The sequence below is a fragment of the Oncorhynchus nerka genome, linkage group LG8 (genome assembly GCF_034236695.1).
Source record: "Oncorhynchus nerka isolate Pitt River linkage group LG8, Oner_Uvic_2.0, whole genome shotgun sequence".
In the NCBI taxonomy this organism is placed as follows: Eukaryota; Metazoa; Chordata; class Actinopteri; order Salmoniformes; family Salmonidae; genus Oncorhynchus; species Oncorhynchus nerka.
In genome coordinates, this window is record NC_088403.1 from 68,776,635 (window position 1) to 68,801,613 (window position 24,979).

The 24,979-nt window shown below is 46.3% G+C and overlaps 2 protein-coding genes across 3 annotated transcripts; both read left to right on the forward strand.

The window, feature by feature from the left end:
* The first annotated feature begins 711 nt into the window (after positions 1-711).
* Positions 712-6,565, forward strand: LOC115127879 (acidic leucine-rich nuclear phosphoprotein 32 family member D-like). Of its 2 annotated transcripts, none has more exons than XM_065022015.1 (7): positions 712-914; positions 1,857-2,006; positions 2,382-2,504; positions 2,820-3,009; positions 3,557-3,648; positions 4,100-4,160; positions 5,202-6,564. In XM_065022015.1, exons 1-7 carry the CDS (start codon positions 861-863, stop codon positions 5,303-5,305), a joined length of 774 nt encoding a protein of 257 aa, XP_064878087.1. In that variant the 5' UTR covers positions 712-860; the 3' UTR covers positions 5,306-6,564. The 2 variants fall into 2 exon arrangements, with proteins under 2 accessions (XP_064878087.1, XP_064878088.1); XM_065022016.1 differs by lacking the exon at positions 712-914 and adding an exon at positions 985-1,045 and having other exon boundaries at positions 5,202-6,565.
* LOC135572732 (uncharacterized) lies at positions 6,222-7,561 on the forward strand. The gene is made up of 2 exons (XM_065021162.1): positions 6,222-7,409; positions 7,520-7,561. Exons 1-2 carry the CDS (start codon positions 6,222-6,224, stop codon positions 7,559-7,561), a joined length of 1,230 nt encoding a protein of 409 aa, XP_064877234.1.
* The last annotated feature ends 17,418 nt before the right edge of the window (positions 7,562-24,979 follow it).

A 24,979-nucleotide genomic window follows, 5' to 3' on the forward strand; every position in this document is an offset into this window, starting at 1 on the left:
AGGCATGAGGAGGTAGGCGAATAATTACAATTTTGCAGATTAACACTGGAGTGATAAATGATCAGATGGTCATGTACAGGTAGAGATATTTGTGTGCAAAAGAGCAGAAAAGTAAATAAATAAAAACAGTATGGGGATGAGGTAGGTAAAAATGGGTGGGCTATTTACCGATTGACTATGTACAGCTGCAGCGATCGGTTAGCTGCTCAGATAGCTGATGTTTGAAGTTGGTGAGGGAGATAAAAGTCTCCTCCACCTTACAACCGGAGATGGTTCAAATTCGTAATTCTACGACTCCAGACAGTTCCATAGTAGGTGAATTATTGTACTTTTGAATTTAAGGCCTGAGGAAGAGTCTATAGTCATGCAAAGGAGATAGCAACATTGCCACCGTGTGGTAACAACTGATAGTCCATCAACATTACCGGCAACAAAAAACTTGAAAGGAGGGAATTATATTCGATTAATTAAATACAGTAATAATAATAATACCGGTCAAATTATCTCATAAATAGCCAAGAAACAAACAGTTACGTGTCTATCCGTCGTATTAAAAAAAACAAATGCATCACAAGTATTGTAAATGGTTATTTTCAGCTTAATAACAAGCTGCATTAGCAGGAAATAAGGCCACGCATGTTTGGTTGCAGTGTGGGAACGCAACCACACGGGGGCGCTGTGGGGGATTTAGTTTCTCCGGGGCTTTAGACTCGGCGCAACAAAAAAACAAGTTATTCGCATTTCACCCACTTTCTGATTTGAACGAAAAGGCTGCTCTCTCTCTTCCCGATAGATAGTTATATAGCAGGCGGTAGAAACCAACACTTTCCAACCAGATCCGAGAGAGAGAAGAGGGGAACATGGACATGAAAAAGAGAATTCACCTAGAACTGAGAAATAGGACGCCGTCGGATGTAAGTAACTCATTTGATTAATCTAGATCTGTAGGTATTTAAGTAGGTAACACCAAAGTTTACGGTGTGTGGGAAGTCATGGCGAGCACATGGGGTCCTCTCATATAAGAACCAAGCCTACTGCTAGAAATGTATGTTATTTACAAACTTTACGTTTTATCCAAATCAAAATTCAGAAGATAAATATGTATATTGTAAACTAGATAGCAAAACTGTATTTGATTTCGTTGGTTTTTGGCACCGTCAGTTAACCGGGTTCATGAGGTAAACAGGAAAATGGCTAAGTAAGTACATATTTTACCCGAATAAAAAGATAGTTGTATTTCTATATTGCAAGCCATCTGCTGCAGTTTTATTTTATACATATGTATATTTTGTAACAAACAGGCTTACCATCAGCTAGCTATAGTAGTTAGCATCAGCTAGCTATAGTAGTTAGCATCAGCTAGCTATCAGCCAGCTATAGTAGTTAACAATACTATAGTAGTTAGCACACTGAGCTTAGCTAGAAGCTAGCATAGCAGTAGCCATTATTATGAAACCTCAACGTGTTAGCATGTTGGCTAACTAGCTAGCTACAAATACAGCGAATCTTCACACCATTTTTCGCCGGTTAAAAGCTACCAAAATATAGCATTTTTAGTCGACTGAAACTATATTAAATGTACATTGGCCATGAACCGTTTGGGTACACTTTAACCGGTTAAATATCATTATTTAGTTGGCTAACAACGCGTTTCTACTTTAGCTGGTCAAATAACGCTACATCACGTGTCCCGAGTTTACAAACAGTTCAGTTTCTGAGCATGACTACTATTCAGGCCGAATAAAATTACTTCGAAACACAAAATGAAACTTTTTGATATAAATACTGGTAAAATATTTCCATATTAACTAGCTTTACTAGTGAAACAACAGACTAGTCTCTTTCTCGTCTCCCAGGTTCAGGAGCTGGTCCTGGATAACTGCCGGTCCAACGAGGGGAAGATGGAGGGCGTAACGGAGGAGTTTGAGAACCTGGAGCTGTTGAGTCTCATCAACGTCGGCCTCATCAACGTCTCAAACATACCCAAACTGGGGAAATTAAAAAAGGTTTGTGTTTATTTTACATCTCCATACTCAAACTGGGAAAGGGTCGTTAGCCTGCACACTAGGTCTCACTGCTGTAGTACTGTTTTTAGAATAACGTTGTAGGTTATCTTATCTTTTTAACCGAAAGTTGGGCCGTGTGGAGCGGAATAACGTGTTTACTACCCTCAGCTGGAGGGTATATAAGGTTATATAAAATAAATACAATTTGACATTCATTTGACTAAAATCACACTGGATGTATTAGACTTTAGAATTGCACTGGGGGCATCGTTATTTCACAGTACAGCCTTACCTATGGTTTGTAGATCAATGACATGGGGTATCAGTCTACTCAGTGACACCAGGGGGTATTTCCTCCTCCTTCTTCTTCTGTAGTTGGAGCTGAGTGACAACAGGATATCCGGTGGTCTGGAGGTGCTGGCTGAGAGGCTGGTCAACCTCACACACCTCAACCTCTCTGGGAACAAGTTCAAGGACATCAGCACACTGGAACCACTGGTGAGACTGTGTATAAGACGACTATAGCTGGGAGTACGATTGGTTATAACCTCATTGTCTAACTTGAAATAAGACTGGTGAGACTGTGTATAAGACGACTATAGCTGGGAGTACGATTGGTTATAACCTCATTGTCTAACTTGAAATAAGACTGGTGAGACTGTGTATAAGACGACTATAGCTGGGAGTACGATTGGTTATAACCTCATCGTCTAACTTGAAATAAGACTGTTTACCGCTCTTCGTATGTCTTGTAACCGTGACTACGTCAGTTGTAGTTTGAATGAACTGTCATGACCCCCCCTCACCATTTAGAAAAAGCTTCCCGTACTGAAGTCCCTGGACCTGTTTAACTGCGAGGTCACCAACCTGGGAGACTACAGGGAGAGCATCTTCAAGCTCCTCCCGCAGCTCACATACCTGGATGGCTACGATATCGAAGACTGCGAGGCCTCCGACTCGGACGGCGAGGGAGACGGGATCGATGATGACGACGACGATGAAGGTAGAACTTAAATCCGATTTAGAAATAGCAACTGGTTGACAGACGGGAAGAACATCAGGGGACACCGTATAATAGCCAACACGGTCACTTGAATCTGACTGGACAGATGAATGGACCTGTTTGGTTATTAGTCTTTGTGATGATGGTCAAAGGTATATAGGGGTCTGTTTCTGAAATATCCAACTAATTGAAATGGCACTTAACTGAGCTGATGTTTTCCATAGTCTGTCCTGTGGAACAGAGGGGGAGGAGGGGGACTGATGTACTCTGATTTTAGAGGTCTTCGCGGTATCCACCTGTACCCGGATGCTCACGTCCGGATCCAGAATTTTAAATGTCACCGGTTGGATCTGGTATGATTGTCTCGGGTCTCGTCTTAACTGACTTGTCTGGAAGGACCCATATAGATCCGAACGTGACCGCTAGGGGGGGGGGCGCAACTGCTGCAAGAGAGGGGTGGCGTGATTGCTGGGGGGGACTGCTGCAAGAGGGGGCGTGATTGCTGGGGGTGGGTCTAATGTTGTCTCTGGTCTGTCCTGTGAAAAAGAGGGAGAGTCTGAGGACTTTGATGAGGAGGAGGATGATGATGATGAAGAGGTCATTGCAGAGGAAGATGACGACAGTGCGGAGAGTGAAGAGGTAAGATCCGGCCCATGGAGGGGCTATTTTTGTATTTATGGGATTTCGGGGAAACTCTACTTTTATACAACCAATTTTCAGTGCAGCCCTCGAACTGGTTAAACACCGACTGCACCCCTGAAAAACAAATTGGGGGTAACGGGATGCCCTGGGGGTAAGGATGCCCTGGGGGGGGTGTGTGTGTGTGTAACGGTAACAGGATGCCTCTGGGGTAACGGGATGCCCTGGGGGGGGTAACGGTAACGGATGCCTCTGGGGTAACGGGATGCCCTGGGGGGGATGCCTCTGGGGTAACGGGATGCCTCTGGGGTAACGGGGTGCCCTGGGGGATAACGGGATGCCCTCTGGGGGGGTAACGGGATGCCAACTGACTTGCCTGGTAAAATAAATCAAATAACCCTGAACTACACTGCAGACGGGTGATCGGTGTACTAACTGTTTCTCTCTCTAGGATGGGGAGGTGAACGGAGATATCGATGATGATGATGATGATGATGACGACGAAGATGATGGTTAGTAGCGTTATCCAATCACATGTCTGGTGTAGGTCTATCCTGGTCTGGTGTAGGTCTATCCTGGTCTGGTGTAGGTCTATCCTGGTCTATCCTGGTCCAAGGGCCCTGCTCTAAGTAGGTCTATCCTGGTCTGGTGTAGGTCTATCCTGGTCCAAGGGCCCTGCTCTAAGTAGGTCTATCCTGGTCTGGTGTAGGTCTATCCTGGTCCAAGGGCCCTGCTCTAAGTAGGTCTATCCTGGTCCAAGGGCCCTGCTCTAAGTAGGTCTATCCTGGTCTGGTGTAGGTCTATCCTGGTCTGGTGTAGGTCTATCCTGGTCTAAGGAGGTCTATCCTGGTCTGGTGTAGGTCTATCCTGGTCTAAGGAGGTCTATCCTGGTCTGGTGTAGGTCTATCCTGGTCCAAGGGCCCTGCTCTAAGTAGGTCTATCCTGGTCTGGTGTAGGTCTATCCTGGTCTGGTGTAGGTCTATCCTGGTCTGGTGTAGGTCTATCCTGGTCCAAGGGCCCTGCTCTAAGTAGGTCTATCCTGGTCTGGTGTAGGTCTATCCTGGTCTAAGGAGGTCTATCCTGGTCTGGTGTAGGTCTATCCTGGTCTATCCTGGTCTAAGGAGGTCTATCCTGGTCTGGTGTAGGTCTATCCTGGTCCAAGGGCCCTGCTCTAAGTAGGTCTATCCTGGTCTGGTGTAGGTCTATCCTGGTCTGGTGTAGGTCTATCCTGGTCTGGTGTAGGTCTATCCTGGTCTAAGGAGGTCTATCCTGGTCTGGTGTAGGTCTATCCTGGTCTGGTGTAGGTCTATCCTGGTCTGGTGTAGGTCTATCCTGGTGTAGGTCTATCCTGGTCTAAGGAGGTCTATCCTGGTCTGGTGTAGGTCTATCCTGGTCTGGTGTAGGTCTATCCTGGTCTAAGGAGGTCTATCCTGGTCTAAGTAGGTCTATCCTGGTCTGGTGTAGGTCTATCCTGGTCTAAGTAGGTCACTACGTAGGGTCTTTTGGGACGTTCTTCTGTTTGTTGCCCGTGACTAAATGTCTTTCTTCTTTAGATGAGGATGACTCTCCAGCGAAAGGAGAGAAGAGGAAGAGGGATCCTGAGGATGATGACGATGATGAAGATTCAGTGCCCTCCCCACCACCCCTCAATCTCTGATACCTCTCCTCCACCCCCTCAATATCTCTGATACCTCCCCTCTACCCCCCCAGAGGCTCTGATATCTGATACCTCCCCCGGAGGCTCTGATACCTCCCCCGGAGGCTCTGATACCTCCCCTCTACCCCCTCAATATCTCTACCTCCCCTCTACCCCCTCAATATCTCTGATACCTCCCCGGAGGCTCTGATACCTCCCCTCGGAGGCTGTACCCACTTTAAGGTACAGTTTAACTGTGGTCAAGTTGGCTGCTGTGGCTATTTGATCCTAATGTAGGCCTACCAGACAGGCCTACCATCAAAAACAATGGAGAAATCCCATAATATTTTAACATGGAAATAGCTGTTCTGTCATTCAGCCTACAGTAGCAGCCAACGTGTTGTGTTCAATGTAGACCTACATTCCATGAGACTTTCGGGGGGTGGGAAACAGGAAGTGACTGAAAATGTCATATTTGATACAAGGAATGCATTATTATTCCCATACCATTACTACAGAGAATAAGATATAATATGCTACCCCTCTGTCTATTGGCTGCTGAGCTTAATCAAGCCGGTCTCAAAATACAACACTGTCCCTTTAAGACATGAAAAAAATGTTATTTACCTGACTCACTAGATGTCTAGAAATGTGCACGTTTTGTGCTCTCGTCGGAAGCAATCACTCCCCTATTGCTGACTACACATGATCTATAACTGGGCTAATAACTCACTAACTAGCAATGATCTGTAGGTTCTCACTAACTAGAGAAGGATGTGAACAATGTGTTCGCGTGTAGCTGTCTTTAAATCTCGCAACAGGCCGTCTACTCAACCGCCGCTGTAGACAGTCCAAGGCAAATGTCACAGAGCCATATGTGGCAACGGTCTATTTGCATATGGGCCTAGTTCGTTTTTGTTTCGCTATGTTTCATTGAATGTGGCTAATAATTGCGTTGATTCGGTCACAATTCCTCCCCCGACCCCTCGGTTCTCACACCTCCCGAAACCCCTCGGTATCTCACACCTCCCGACCCCTCGGTATCTCACACCTCCCGAAACCCCTCGGTATCTCACACCTCCCGAAACCCCTCGGTATCTCACACCTCCCGAAACCCCTCGGTATCTCACACCTCCCGAACCCCTCGGTATCTCACACCTCCCGAAACCCCTCGGTATCTCACACCTCCCGACCCCTCGGTATCTCACACCTCCCGACCCCTCGGTATCTCACACCTCCCGACCCCTCGGTATCTCACACCTCCCGGACCCCTCGGTATCTCACACCTCCCGGACCCTCGGTATCTCACCCTCCCGACCCTCGGTATCTCACACCTCCCGACCCCTCGGTATCTCACACCTCCCGACCCCTCGGTATCTCACACCTCCCGACCCCTCGGTATCTCACACCTCCCGACCCCTCGGTATCTCACACCTCCCGACCCCTCGGTATCTCACACCTCCCGAACCCCTCGGTATCTCACACCTCCCGACCCCTCGGTATCTCACACCTCCCGACCCCTCGGTATCTCACACCTCCCGACCCCTCGGTATCTCACACCTCCCGACCCCTCGGTATCTCACACCTCCCGACCCCTCGGTATCTCACACCTCCCGAACCCCTCGGTATCTCACACCTCCCGAACCCCTCGGTATCTCACACCTCCCGACCCCTCGGTATCTCACACCTCCCCGACCCCTCGGTATCTCACACCTCCCCGACCCCTCGGTATCTCACACCTCCCGACCCCTCGGTATCTCACACCTCCCGACCCCTCGGTATCTCACACCTCCCGACCCCTCGGTATCTCACACCTCCCGACCCCTCGGTATCTCACACCTCCCGACCCCTCGGTATCTCACACCTCCCGACCCCTCGGTATCTCACACCTCCCGACCCCTCGGTATCTCACACCTCCCGACCCCTCGGTATCTCACACCTCCCGACCCCTCGGTATCTCACACCTCCCGACCCCTCGGTATCTCACACCTCCCGACCCTCGGTATCTCACACCTCCCGACCCCTCGGTATCTCACCCTCCCGACCCTCGGTATCTCACACCTCCCGACCCCTCGGTATCTCACACCTCCCGACCCCTCGGTATCTCACACCTCCCGACCCCTCGGTATCTCAGACCTCCCGACCCCTCTTTGCACACCTCCCGCCCCCTCTTGCCTGTCTCACCCTCCCCCCCTCGGTATCTCAGATCCCTCTTTGCCTTCTGTTGCCCCCTAGGATGTCTCTTCCCTTTCCCCCAAATCCCTCCAGCCAACCTAGGATGTTCCTCCCCCAAATCCCTCCAGCCAACCTAGGATGTTCCCCCAAATCCCTCCAGCCAACAAACCACCCACCTTTCCCAAACAAGGGGACCTCCCCCCAACAGTGCCTGTGTACCAAATGGCACCCTATTGGCTATCTCGTGCACGTACTACTTTTGGTTAGGGCCCACGTAGGTCTCTTTAGTGCACTATATAGGGAATAGGGGGCCATGTAGGACATAACCAGAGCTTTTAACATATTTTTTCAGAAGACTTTTTTTTTTTTTTTTTTGTTTTTTGTTGTTGCTGTCTGTCTCCTCCCTCCCTTGTGTTTTGGGTTGGACCGGAGCTAGCAGCCACACCCTATCCCCTACGTAGTGCACTACTCTATGGGCCCTGGTCAAAGTAGTGCACTACGTAGGGTACCACTGGGGATGCAAGCCTCCTAGTTGTGGCTTTGTTTTTTACTTTCTGTAAGTTAAGACAAAATGTACAAAAATTTACTTTGTAAATAAAATCTTAACATTTTGTTCCTTGCTCTCGTATGTCCTTCTTCTATTTGTTTTATATTTTATTATAGTTTCTATATTGTCGTCTACCGGCGTTCTAACTAACCACTTTGCCGTGAACTAGAAAAGGTTCTGCTGGCGTTTCTAGAGGACTATTTTCTGTGTCGGCAGGCTCTTGTTTCTCACCCGGGACCAGTTTGGGGGGGGGGGACATTAAAACTGGTCGTCAAAAGTCTCCTCTTGGCCCCCACCTGTTCTAGGTAACTATATATACAAAAGTATGTGGACACCCCTTCAAATTAGTGGATTCGGCTATTTCAGCCACAACTTGCTGACAGGTGTATTAAATGGAGCACACTGCCATGCAATCTCCATAGACAAACATTGGCAGTAGAATGGGCCTTACTGAAGAGCTCAGTGACGTTCAACGTGGCACCGTCATAGGATGTCACCTTTCCAACAAGTCAGTAAGTACACATTTCTTCCCTGCTAGAGCTGCCCCCCGGTCAACTGTAAGTGCTGTTATTGTGAAGTGGAAAAGTCTAGGAGCAACAACGGCTCAGCCGCGAAGTGGTAGGCCACACAAGCTCACAGAACGGGACAGCAGAGTGCTGAAGCGCGTAAAAATCGTCCGTCCTCTTGTTGCAACGGAGTTCCAAAGTGCCTTATCTTATATGAGTCAGACTTTGGCCAACGTGCAGTCATTGGATAATAGTCTTAATCGTAGATCATTCAGTAATATCTTATTATCCTTGTCATCCTTCAGCCACGTCTCGGTGGAACATGGAGCTGGCTGGGTGCATCTGCGTCGAGGGGTGGTGGTGTGTCTTTGTCAGTTACAGCTGGTGCACGATGTCTCATTTTAAAGAAGTCTCGAGGCATTGCTCTCCACAAGCAAACAGGATAATGATCCTCCCTAGACTAGCCTACAACCACTATGATTCTCCCTAGACTAGCCTACAACCACTATGATTCTCCCTAGACTAGCCTACAACCACTATGATTCTCCCTAGACTAGCCTACAACCACTATGATTCTCCCTAGACTAGACTACAACCACTATGATTCTCCCTAGACTAGCCTACAACCACTATGATCCTACTAGCCTACAACCACTATGATTCTCCCTAGACTAGCCTACAACCACTATGATCCTACCTAGATTAGCCTACAACCACAATGATCCTACTAGCCTACAACCACTATGATCCTCCCTAGACTAGCCTACAACCACTATGATCCTACTAGCCTACAACCACTATGATCCTCCCTAGACTAGCCTACAACCACTATGATCCTACTAGCCTACAACACTATGATCCTACTAGCCTACAACCACTATGATCCTCCCTAGACTGGCCTACAACACTATGATCCTACTAGCCTACAACCACTATGATCCTACTAGCCTACAACCACTATGATCCTACCTAGACTAGCCTACAACCACTATGATCCTACTAGCCTACAACCACTATGATTCTCCCTAGACTAGCCTACAACCACTATGATTCTCCCTAGACTAGCCTACAACCACTATGATCCTCCCTAGACTAGCCTACAACACTATGATCCTCCCTAGACTAGCCTACAACCACTATGATCCTACTAGCCTACAACCACTATGATCCTACCTAGACTAGCCTACAACCACTATGATCCTCCCTAGACTAGCCTACAACCACTATGATCCTCCCTAGACTAGCCTACAACACTATGATCCTCCCTAGACTAGCCTACAACCACTATGATCCTACTAGCCTACAACCACTATGATCCTACCTAGACTAGCCTACAACCACTATGATCCTACCTAGACTAGCCTACAACCACTATGATCCTCCCTAGACTAGCCTACAACCACTATGATCCTCCTAGCCTACAACCACTATGATCCTCCCTAGACTAGCCTACAACCACTATGATCCTCCCTAGACTAGACTACAACCACTATGATCCTACCTAGACTAGCCTACAACCACTATGATTCTCCCTAGACTAGCCTACAACCACTATGATTCTCCCTAGACTAGCCTACAACCACTATGATTCTCCCTAGACTAGCCTACAACCACTATGATTCTCCCTAGACTAGACTACAACCACTATGATTCTCCCTAGACTAGCCTACAACCACTATGATCCTACTAGCCTACAACCACTATGATTCTCCCTAGACTAGCCTACAACCACTATGATCCTACCTAGATTAGCCTACAACCACTATGATCCTACTAGCCTACAACCACTATGATCCTCCCTAGACTAGCCTACAACCACTATGATCCTACTAGCCTACAACCACTATGATCCTCCCTAGACTAGCCTACAACCACTATGATCCTACTAGCCTACAACACTATGATCCTACTAGCCTACAACCACTATGATCCTCCCTAGACTGGCCTACAACACTATGATCCTACTAGCCTACAACCACTATGATCCTACTAGCCTACAACCACTATGATCCTACCTAGACTAGCCTACAACCACTATGATCCTACTAGCCTACAACCACTATGATTCTCCCTAGACTAGCCTACAACCACTATGATTCTCCCTAGACTAGCCTACAACCACTATGATCCTCCCTAGACTAGCCTACAACACTATGATCCTCCCTAGACTAGCCTACAACCACTATGATCCTACTAGCCTACAACCACTATGATCCTACCTAGACTAGCCTACAACCACTATGATCCTCCCTAGACTAGCCTACAACCACTATGATCCTCCCTAGACTAGCCTACAACACTATGATCCTCCCTAGACTAGCCTACAACCACTATGATCCTACTAGCCTACAACCACTATGATCCTACCTAGACTAGCCTACAACCACTATGATCCTACCTAGACTAGCCTACAACCACTATGATCCTCCCTAGACTAGCCTACAACCACTATGATCCTCCTAGCCTACAACCACTATGATCCTACCTAGACTAGCCTACAACCACTATGATCCTACTAGCCTACAACCACTATGATTCTCCCTAGACTAGCCTACAACCACTATGATTCTCCCTAGACTAGCCTACAACCACTATGATCCTCCCTAGACTAGCCTACAACACTATGATCCTCCCTAGACTAGCCTACAACCACTATGATCCTACTAGCCTACAACCACTATGATCCTACCTAGACTAGCCTACAACCACTATGATCCTCCCTAGACTAGCCTACAACCACTATGATCCTCCCTAGACTAGCCTACAACACTATGATCCTCCCTAGACTAGCCTACAACCACTATGATCCTACTAGCCTACAACCACTATGATCCTACCTAGACTAGCCTACAACCACTATGATCCTACCTAGACTAGCCTACAACCACTATGATCCTCCCTAGACTAGCCTACAACCACTATGATCCTCCTAGCCTACAACCACTATGATCCTCCCTAGACTAGCCTACAACCACTATGATCCTCCCTAGACTAGACTACAACCACTATGATCCTACCTAGACTAGCCTACAACCACTATGATCCTACCTAGACTAGCCTACAACCACTATGATCCTACCTAGATTAGCCTACAACCACTATGATTCTCCCTAGACTAGCCTACAACCACTATGATTCTCCCTAGACTAGCCTACAACCACTATGATCCTACTAGACTACAACCACTATGATCCTACCTAGACTAGCCTACAACCACTATGATCCTACCTAGACTAGCCTACAACCACTATGATTCTCCCTAGACTAGCCTACAACCACTATGATCCTACTAGCCTACAACCACTATGATCCTCCCTAGACTAGCCTACAACCACTATGATCCTACCTAGACTAGACTACAACCACTATGATCCTACTAGCCTACAACAACTATGATCCTACTAGCCTACAACCACTATGATCCTACCTAGACTAGCCTACAACCACTATGATCCTCCCTAGACTAGACTACAACCACTATGATCCTACTAGCCTACAACCACTATGATCCTACTAGCCTACAACCACTATGATCCTCCCTAGACTAGCCTACAACCAGTATGATCCTACTAGCCTACAACCACTATGATCCTACTAGCCTACAACCACTATGATCCTACTAGCCTACAACCACTATGATCCTACCTAGACTAGCCTACAACCACTATGATCCTCCCTAGACTAGCCTACAACCACTATGATCCTACTAGCCTACAACCACTATGATCCTACCTAGACTAGCCTACAACCACTATGATCCTACCTAGATTAGCCTACAACCACTATGATCCTCCCTAGACTAGCCTACAACCACTATGATCCTACCTAGACTAGCCTACAACCACTATGATTCTCCCTAGACTAGCCTACAACCACTATGATCCTACTAGCCTACAACCACTATGATCCTACCTAGATTAGCCTACAACCACTATGATTCTCCCTAGACTAGCCTACAACCACTATGATCCTACCTAGACTAGCCTACAACCACTATGATCCTACTAGCCTACAACCACTATGATCCTACTAGCCTACAACCACTATGATCCTCCCTAGACTAGCCTACAACCACTATGGTCCTCCCTAGACTAGCCTACAACCACTATGATCCTCCCTAGACTAGCCTACAACCACTATGATCCTACTAGCCTACAACCACTATGATCCTACCTAGACTAGCCTACAACCACTATGATCCTACTAGCCTACAACCACTATGATCCTACCTAGACTAGACTACAACCACTATGATCCTCCCTAGACTAGCCTACAACCACTATGATCCTACCTAGACTAGCCTACAACCACTATGATCCTCCCTAGACTAGACTACAACCACTATGATCCTACCTAGACTAGCCTACAACCACTATGATCCTACTAGCCTACAACCACTATGATCCTACCTAGACTAGCCTACAACCACTATGATCCTCCCTAGACTAGACTACAACCACTATGATCCTCCCTAGACTAGACTACAACCACTATGATCCTCCCTAGACTAGCCTACAACCACTATGATCCTACCTAGACTAGCCTACAACCACTATGATCCTCCCTAGACTAGACTACAACCACTATGATCCTACCTAGACTAGACTACAACCACTATGATCCTCCCTAGACTGGCCTACAACCACTATGATCCTCCCTAGACTAGCCTACAAACACTATGATCCTACCTAGACTAGCCTACAACCACTATGATCCTACTAGCCTACAACCACTATGATCCTACTAGCCTACAACCACTATGATCCTCCCTAGACTAGCCTACAACCACTATGATCCTACCTAGACCACTAGATCCTACTAGCCTACAACACTATGATCCTCCCTAGACTAGCCTACAACCACTATGATCCTACCTAGACTAGCCTACAACCACTATGATCCTACCTAGACTAGCCTACAACCACTATGATCCTACTAGCCTACAACCACTATGATCCTACCTAGACTAGCCTACAACCACTATGATCCTACTAGCCTACAACCACTATGATCCTACTAGCCTACAACCACTATGATCCTACTAGCCTACAACCACTATGATCCTACTAGCCTACAACCACTATGATCCTACCTAGACTAGCCTACAACCACTATGATCCTCCCTAGACTAGCCTACAACCACTATGATCCTACTAGCCTACAACACTATGATCCTACTAGCCTACAACCACTATGATTCTCCCTAGACTAGACTACAACCACTATGATCCTCCCTAGACTAGCCTACAACCACTATGATCCTACTAGCCTACAACCACTATGATTCTCCCTAGACTAGCCTACAACCACTATGATTCTCCCTAGACTAGCCTACAACCACTATGATCCTACTAGCCTACAACCACTATGATCCTACTAGCCTACAACCACTATGATCCTACTAGCCTACAACCACTATGATCCTCCCTAGACTAGCCTACAACCACTATGATCCTACTAGCCTACAACCACTATGATCCTACCTAGACTAGCCTACAACCACTATGATTCTCCCTAGACTAGCCTACAACCACTATGATCCTCCCTAGACTAGCCTACAACCACTATGATTCTCCCTAGACTAGCCTACAACCACTATGATCCTCCCTAGACTAGCCTACAACCACTATGATTCTCCCTAGACTAGCCTACAACCACTATGATTCTCCCTAGACTAGCCTACAACCACTATGATCCTCCCTAGACTAGCCTACAACCACTATGATTCTCCCTAGACTAGCCTACAACCACTATGATCCTACTAGCCTACAACCACTATGATCCTCCCTAGACTAGCCTACAACAACTATGATCCTCCCTAGACTAGCCTACAACCACTATGATCCTACTAGCCTACAACCACTATGATCCTCCCTAGACTAGCCTACAACACTATGATCCTACTAGCCTACAACCACTATGATCCTCCCTAGACTGGCCTACAACACTATGATCCTACTAGCCTACAACCACTATGATCCTACCTATACTAGCCTACAACCACTATGATCCTACTAGCCTACAACCACTATGATTCTCCCTAGACTAGCCTACAACCACTATGATCCTCCTAGCCTACAACCACTATGATCCTACCTAGACTAGCCTACAACCACTATGATCCTACCTAGACTAGCCTACAACCACTATGATCCTCCCTAGACTAGACTACAACCACTATGATCCTACCTAGACTAGCCTACAACCACTATGATCCTACCTAGACTAGCCTACAACCACTATGATCCTACCTAGATTAGCCTACAACCACTATGATTCTCCCTAGACTAGCCTACAACCACTATGATTCTCCCTAGACTAGCCTACAACCACTATGATCCTACTAGACTACAACCACTATGATCCTACCTAGACTAGCCTACAACCACTATGATCCTACCTAGACTAGCCTACAACCACTATGATCCTACTAGCCTACAACCACTATGATCCTCCCTAGACTAGCCTACAACCACTATGATCCTACCTAGACTAGACTACAACCACTATGATCCTACTAGCCTACAACAACTATGATCCTACTAGCCTACAACCACTATGATCCTACCTAGACTAGCCTACAACCACTATGATCCTCCCTAGACTAGACTACAACCACTATGATCCTACTAGCCTACAACCACTATGATCCTACTAGCCTACAACCACTATGATCCTCCCTAGACTAGCCTACAACCACTATGATCCTACTAGCCTACAACCACTATGATCCTCCCTAGACTAGACTACAACCACTATGATCCTACTAGCCTACAACCACTATGATGCTACTAGCCTACAACCACTATGATCCTCCCTAGACTAGCCTACAACCACTATGATCCTACTAGCCTACAACCACTATGATCCTACTAGCCTACAACCACTATGATCCTACCTAGACTAGCCTACAACCACTATGATCCTCCCTAGACTAGCCTACAACAACTATGATCCTACTAGCCTACAACCACTATGATCCTACCTAGACTAGCCTACAACCACTATGATCCTACCTAGATTAGCCTACAACCACTATGATCCTCCCTAGACTAGCCTACAACCACTATGATCCTACCTAGACTAGCCTACAACCACTATGATTCTCCCTAGACTAGCCTACAACCACTATGATCCTACTAGCCTACAACCACTATGATCCTACCTAGATTAGCCTACAACCACTATGATTCTCCCTAGACTAGCCTACAACCACTATGATCCTACCTAGACTAGCCTACAACCACTATGATCCTACTAGCCTACAACCACTATGATCCTACTAGCCTACAACCACTATGATCCTCCCTAGACTAGACTACAACCACTATGATCCTCCCTAGACTAGCCTACAACCACTATGGTCCTCCCTAGACTAGCCTACAACCACTATGATCCTCCCTAGACTAGCCTACAACCACTATGATCCTACTAGCCTACAACCACTATGATCGTCCCTAGACTAGCCTACAACCACTATGATCCTACTAGCCTACAACCACTATGATCCTACCTAGACTAGCCTACAACCACTATGATCCTCCCTAGACTAGACTACAACCACTATGATCCTCCCTAGACTAGCCTACAACCACTATGATCCTACCTAGACTAGCCTACAACCACTATGATCCTCCCTAGACTAGACTACAACCACTATGATCCTACCTAGACTAGCCTACAACCACTATGATCCTACTAGCCTACAACCACTATGATCCTACCTAGACTAGCCTACAACCACTATGATCCTCCCTAGACTAGACTACAACCACTATGATCCTCCCTAGACTAGACTACAACCACTATGATCCTCCCTAGACTAGACTACAACCACTATGATCCTACCTAGACTAGACTACAACCACTATGATCCTCCCTAGACTGGCCTACAACCACTATGATCCTCCCTAGACTAGCCTACAAACACTATGATCCTACCTAGACTAGCCTACAACCACTATGATCCTACTAGCCTACAACCACTATGATCCTACTAGCCTACAACCACTATGATCCTCCCTAGACTAGCCTACAACCACTATGATCCTACTAGCCTACAACCACTATGATCCTACTAGCCTACAACCACTATGATCCTCCCTAGACTAGCCTACAACCACTATGATCCTACCTAGACTAGCCTACAACCACTATGATCCTACCTAGACTAGCCTACAACCACTATGATCCTACTAGCCTACAACCACTATGATCCTACCTAGACTAGCCTACAACCACTATGATCCTACTAGCCTACAACCACTATGATCCTACTAGCCTACAACCACTATGATCCTACTAGCCTACAACCACTATGATCCTACTAGCCTACAACCACTATGATCCTACCTAGACTAGCCTACAACCACTATGATCCTCCCTAGACTAGCCTACAACCACTATGATCCTACTAGCCTACAACACTATGATCCTACTAGCCTACAACCACTATGATTCTCCCTAGACTAGACTACAACCACTATGATCCTCCCTAGACTAGCCTACAACCACTATGATCCTACTAGCCTACAACCACTATGATTCTCCCTAGACTAGCCTACAACCACTATGATTCTCCCTAGACTAGCCTACAACCACTATGATCCTACTAGCCTACAACCACTATGATCCTACTAGCCTACAACCACTATGATCCTACTAGCCTACAACCACTATGATCCTCCCTAGACTAGCCTACAACCACTATGATCCTACTAGCCTACAACCACTATGATCCTACCTAGACTAGCCTACAACCACTATGATTCTCCCTAGACTAGCCTACAACCACTATGATCCTCCCTAGACTAGCCTACAACCACTATGATTCTCCCTAGACTAGCCTACAACCACTATGATCCTCCCTAGACTAGCCTACAACCACTATGATTCTCCCTAGACTAGCCTACAACCACTATGATTCTCCCTAGACTAGCCTACAACCACTATGATCCTCCCTAGACTAGCCTACAACCACTATGATTCTCCCTAGACTAGCCTACAACCACTATGATCCTACTAGCCTACAACCACTATGATCCTCCCTAGACTAGCCTACAACAACTATGATCCCCTAGACTAGCCTACAACCACTATGATCCTACTAGCCTACAACCACTATGATCCTCCCTAGACTAGCCTACAACACTATGATCCTACTAGCCTACAACCACTATGATCCTCCCTAGACTGGCCTACAACACTATGATCCTACTAGCCTACAACCACTATGATCCTACTAGCCTACAACCACTATGATCCTACCTATACTAGCCTACAACCACTATGATCCTACTAGCCTACAACCACTATGATTCTCCCTAGACTAGCCTACAACCACTATGATCCTCCTAGCCTACAACCACTATGATCCTACCTAGACTAGCCTACAACCACTATGATCCTACCTAGACTAGCCTACAACCACTATGATCCTCCCTAGACTAGACTACAACCACTATGATCCTACCTAGACTAGCCTACAACCACTATGATCCTACCTAGACTAGCCTACAACCACTATGATCCTACCTAGATTAGCCTACAACCACTATGATTCTCCCTAGACTAGCCTACAACCACTATGATTCTCCCTAGACTAGCCTACAACCACTATGATCCTACTAGACTACAACCACTATGATCCTACCTAGACTAGCCTACAACCACTATGATCCTACCTAGACTAGCCTACAACCACTATGATCCTACTAGCCTACAACCACTATGATCCTCCCTAGACTAGCCTACAACCACTATGATCCTACCTAGACTAGACTACAACCACTATGATCCTACTAGCCTACAACAACTATGATCCTACTAGCCTACAACCACTATGATCCTACCTAGACTAGCCTACAACCACTATGATCCTCCCTAGACTAGACTACAACCACTATGATCCTACTAGCCTACAACCACTATGATCCTACTAGCCTACAACCACTATGATCCTCCCTAGACTAGCCTACAACCACTATGATCCTAGACTAGCCTACAACCACTATGATCCTACTAGCCTACAACCACTATGATCCTACTAGCCTACAACCACTATGATCCTACCTAGACTAGCCTACAACCACTATGATCCTCCCTAGACTAGCCTACAACAACTATGATCCTACTAGCCTACAACCACTATGATCCTACCTAGACTAGCCTACAACCACTATGATCCTACCTAGATTAGCCTACAACCACTATGATCCTCCCTAGACTAGCCTACAACCACTATGATCCTACCTAGATTAGCCTACAACCACTATGATTCTCCCTAGACTAGCCTACAACCACTATGATCCTACCTAGACTAGCCTACAACCACTATGATCCTACTAGCCTACAACCACTATGATCCTACTAGCCTACAACCACTATGATCCTCCCTAGACTAGACTACAACCACTATGATCCTCCCTAGACTAGCCTACAACCACTATGATCCTACCTAGACTAGCCTACAACCACTATGATCCTCCCTAGACTAGACTACAACCACTATGATCCTACCTAGACTAGACTACAACCACTATGATCCTCCCTAGACTGGCCTACAACCACTATGATCCTCCCTAGACTAGCCTACAAACACTATGATCCTACCTAGACTAGCCTACAACCACTATGATCCTACTAGCCTACAACCACTATGATCCTACTAGCCTACAACCACTATGATCCTCCCTAGACTAGCCTACAACCACTATGATCCTACTAGCCTACAACCACTATGATCCTACTAGCCTACAACCACTATGATCCTCCCTAGACTAGCCTACAACCACTATGATCCTACCTAGACTAGCCTACAACCACTATGATCCTACCTAGACTAGCCTACAACCACTATGATCCTACTAGCCTACAACCACTATGATCCTACCTAGACTAGCCTACAACCACTATGATCCTACTAGCCTACAACCACTATGATCCTACTAGCCTACAACCACTATGATCCTACTAGCCTACAACCACTATGATCCTACTAGCCTACAACCACTATGATCCTACCTAGACTAGCCTACAACCACTATGATCCTCCCTAGACTAGCCTACAACCACTATGATCCTACTAGCCTACAACACTATGATCCTACTAGCCTACAACCACTATGATTCTCCCTAGACTAGACTACAACCACTATGATCCTCCCTAGACTAGCCTACAACCACTATGATCCTACTAGCCTACAACCACTATGATTCTCCCTAGACTAGCCTACAACCACTATGATTCTCCCTAGACTAGCCTACAACCACTATGATCCTACTAGCCTACAACCACTATGATCCTACTAGCCTACAACCACTATGATCCTACTAGCCTACAACCACTATGATCCTCCCTAGACTAGCCTACAACCACTATGATCCTACTAGCCTACAACCACTATGATCCTACCTAGACTAGCCTACAACCACTATGATTCTCCCTAGACTAGCCTACAACCACTATGATCCTCCCTAGACTAGCCTACAACCACTATGATTCTCCCTAGACTAGCCTACAACCACTATGATCCTCCCTAGACTAGCCTACAACCACTATGATTCTCCCTAGACTAGCCTACAACCACTATGATTCTCCCTAGACTAGCCTACAACCACTATGATCCTCCCTAGACTAGCCTACAACCACTATGATTCTCCCTAGACTAGCCTACAACCACTATGATCCTACTAGCCTACAACCACTATGATCCTACTAGCCTACAACCACTATGATCCTACTAGCCTACAACCACTATGATCCTACTAGCCTACAACCACTATGATCCTCCCTAGACTAGCCTACAACCACTATGATCCTACTAGCCTACAACCACTATGATCCTACTAGCCTACAACCACTATGATCCTACTAGCCTACAACCACTATGATCCTCCCTAGACTAGCCTACAACCACTATGATCCTACTAGCCTACAACCACTATGATCCTACCTAGACTAGCCTACAACCACTATGATTCTCCCTAGACTAGCCTACAACCACTATGATCCTCCCTAGACTAGCCTACAACCACTATGATTCTCCCTAGACTAGCCTACAACCACTATGATCCTCCCTAGACTAGCCTACAACCACTATGATTCTCCCTAGACTAGCCTACAACCACTATGATTCTCCCTAGACTAGCCTACAACCACTATGATCCTCCCTAGACTAGCCTACAACCACTATGATTCTCCTAGACTAGCCTACAACCACTATGATCCTACTAGCCTACAACCACTATGATCCTCCCTAGACTAGCCTACAACAACTATGATCCTCCTAGACTAGCCTACAACCACTATGATCCTACTAGCCTACAACCACTATGATCCTCCCTAGACTAGCCTACAACACTATGATCCTACTAGCCTACAACCACTATGATCCTCCCTAGACTGGCCTACAACACTATGATCCTACTAGCCTACAACCACTATGATCCTACTAGCCTACAACCACTATGATCCTACCTATACTAGCCTACAAAACCACTATGATCCTACTAGCCTACAACCACTATGATTCTCCCTAGACTAGCCTACAACCACTATGATCCTCCTAGCCTACAACCACTATGATCCTACCTAGACTAGCCTACAACCACTATGATCCTACCTAGACTAGCCTACAACCACTATGATCCTCCCTAGACTAGACTACAACCACTATGATCCTACCTAGACTAGCCTACAACCACTATGATCCTACCTAGACTAGCCTACAACCACTATGATCCTACCTAGATTAGCCTACAACCACTATGATTCTCCCTAGACTAGCCTACAACCACTATGATTCTCCCTAGACTAGCCTACAACCACTATGATCCTACTAGACTACAACCACTATGATCCTACCTAGACTAGCCTACAACCACTATGATCCTACCTAGACTAGCCTACAACCACTATGATCCTACTAGCCTACAACCACTATGATCCTCCCTAGACTAGCCTACAACCACTATGATCCTACCTAGACTAGACTACAACCACTATGATCCTACTAGCCTACAACAACTATGATCCTACTAGCCTACAACCACTATGATCCTACCTAGACTAGCCTACAACCACTATGATCCTCCCTAGACTAGACTACAACCACTATGATCCTACTAGCCTACAACCACTATGATCCTACTAGCCTACAACCACTATGATCCTCCCTAGACTAGCCTACAACCACTATGATCCTACTAGCCTACAACCACTATGATCCTACTAGCCTACAACCACTATGATCCTACTAGCCTACAACCACTATGATCCTACCTAGACTAGCCTACAACCACTATGATCCTCCCTAGACTAGCCTACAACAACTATGATCCTACTAGCCTACAACCACTATGATCCTACCTAGACTAGCCTACAACCACTATGATCCTACCTAGATTAGCCTACAACCACTATGATCCTCCCTAGACTAGCCTACAACCACTATGATCCTACCTAGATTAGCCTACAACCACTATGATTCTCCCTAGACTAGCCTACAACCACTATGATCCTACCTAGACTAGCCTACAACCACTATGATCCTACTAGCCTACAACCACTATGATCCTACTAGCCTACAACCACTATGATCCTCCCTAGACTAGACTACAACCACTATGATCCTCCCTAGACTAGCCTACAACCACTATGATCCTACCTAGACTAGCCTACAACCACTATGATCCTCCCTAGACTAGACTACAACCACTATGATCCTACCTAGACTAGACTACAACCACTATGATCCTCCCTAGACTGGCCTACAACCACTATGATCCTCCCTAGACTAGCCTACAAACACTATGATCCTACCTAGACTAGCCTACAACCACTATGATCCTACTAGCCTACAACCACTATGATCCTACTAGCCTACAACCACTATGATCCTCCCTAGACTAGCCTACAACCACTATGATCCTACTAGCCTACAACCACTATGATCCTACTAGCCTACAACCACTATGATCCTCCCTAGACTAGCCTACAACCACTATGATCCTACCTAGACTAGCCTACAACCACTATGATCCTACCTAGACTAGCCTACAACCACTATGATCCTACTAGCCTACAACCACTATGATCCTACCTAGACTAGCCTACAACCACTATGATCCTACTAGCCTACAACCACTATGATCCTACTAGCCTACAACCACTATGATCCTACTAGCCTACAACCACTATGATCCTACTAGCCTACAACCACTATGATCCTACCTAGACTAGCCTACAACCACTATGATCCTCCCTAGACTAGCCTACAACCACTATGATCCTACTAGCCTACAACACTATGATCCTACTAGCCTACAACCACTATGATTCTCCCTAGACTAGACTACAACCACTATGATCCTCCCTAGACTAGCCTACAACCACTATGATCCTACTAGCCTACAACCACTATGATTCTCCCTAGACTAGCCTACAACCACTATGATTCTCCCTAGACTAGCCTACAACCACTATGATCCTACTAGCCTACAACCACTATGATCCTACTAGCCTACAACCACTATGATCCTACTAGCCTACAACCACTATGATCCTCCCTAGACTAGCCTACAACCACTATGATCCTACTAGCCTACAACCACTATGATCCTACCTAGACTAGCCTACAACCACTATGATTCTCCCTAGACTAGCCTACAACCACTATGATCCTCCCTAGACTAGCCTACAACCACTATGATTCTCCCTAGACTAGCCTACAACCACTATGATCCTCCCTAGACTAGCCTACAACCACTATGATTCTCCCTAGACTAGCCTACAACCACTATGATTCTCCCTAGACTAGCCTACAACCACTATGATCCTCCCTAGACTAGCCTACAACCACTATGATTCTCCCTAGACTAGCCTACAACCACTATGATCCTACTAGCCTACAACCACTATGATCCTACTAGCCTACAACCACTATGATCCTACTAGCCTACAACCACTATGATCCTACTAGCCTACAACCACTATGATCCTCCCTAGACTAGCCTACAACCACTATGATCCTACTAGCCTACAACCACTATGATCCTACCTAGACTAGCCTACAACCACTATGATCCTCCCTAGACTAGACTACAACCACTATGATCCTACTAGCCTACAACCACTATGATCCTACTAGCCTACAACCACTATGATCCTACTAGCCTACAACCACTATGATCCTACCTAGACTAGCCTACAACCACTATGATCCTACCTAGACTAGCCTACAACCACTATGATTCTCCCTAGACTAGCCTACAACCACTATGATCCTCCCTAGATTAGCCTACAACCACTATGATCCTACCTAGACTAGCCTACAACCACTATGATCCTACCTAGATTAGCCTACAACCACTATGATCCTACTAGCCTACAACCACTATGATCCTACTAGCCTACAACCACTATGATCCTCCCTAGATTAGCCTACAACCACTATGATCCTACCTAGACTAGCCTACAACCACTATGATCCTACCTAGATTAGCCTACAACCACTATGATCCTACTAGCCTACAACCACTATGATCCTACTAGCCTACAACCACTATGATCCTCCCTAGACTAGCCTACAACCACTATGATCCTCCCTAGACTAGCCTACAACCACTATGATCCTCCCTAGACTAGCCTACAACCACTATGATCCTACTAGCCTACAACCACTATGATCCTACCTAGACTAGCCTACAGCCACTATGATCCTCCCTAGACTAGACTACAACCACTATGATCCTACCTAGACTAGCCTACAACCACTATGATCCTACCTAGACTAGCCTACAACCACTATGATCCTACCTAGACTAGCCTACAGCCACTATGATCCTCCCTAGACTAGACTACAACCACTATGATCCTACCTAGACTAGCCTACAACCACTATGATTCTCCCTAGACTAGCCTACAACCACTATGATCCTACTAGCCTACAACCACTATGATCCTCCCTAGACTAGCCTACAACACTATGATCCTACTAGCCTACAACACTATGATCCTACTAGCCTACAACCACTATGATCCTCCCTAGACTAGCCTACAACCACTATGATCCTACTAGCCTACAACCACTATGATCCTCCCTAGACTAGCCTACAACACTATGATCCTACTAGCCTACAACACTATGATCCTACTAGCCTACAACCACTATGATCCTACTAGCCTACAACCACTATGATCCTCCCTAGACTAGCCTACAACCACTATGATCCTACTAGCCTACAACCACTATGATCCTACTAGCCTACAACCACTATGATCCTCCCTAGACTAGCCTACAAAACTATGATCCTACTAGCCTACAACCACTATGATCCTACTAGCCTACAACCACTATGATCCTCCCTAGACTAGCCTACAACCACTATGATCCTACTAGCCTACAACACTATGATCCTACTAGCCTACAACCACTATGATCCTACTAGCCTACATCCACTATGATC

Excerpts from the sequence above, each read along its gene's own strand:
- LOC115127879 (XM_065022015.1), top strand. The coding sequence starts at position 861 with ATGGACATGAAAAAGAGAATTCACCTAGAACTGAGAAATAGGACGCCG. Across the intron at positions 915-1,856 it reads GAAATAGGACGCCGTCGGAT|GTTCAGGAGCTGGTCCTGGA; the intron begins GTAAGTAACTCA and ends CTCGTCTCCCAG. Across the intron at positions 2,007-2,381 it reads AACTGGGGAAATTAAAAAAG|TTGGAGCTGAGTGACAACAG; the intron begins GTTTGTGTTTAT and ends CTTCTTCTGTAG.
- LOC135572732 (XM_065021162.1), top strand. The coding sequence starts at position 6,222 with ATGTGGCTAATAATTGCGTTGATTCGGTCACAATTCCTCCCCCGACCC. Across the intron at positions 7,410-7,519 it reads TCACACCTCCCGACCCCTCG|GATGTCTCTTCCCTTTCCCC; the intron begins GTATCTCAGACC and ends GTTGCCCCCTAG.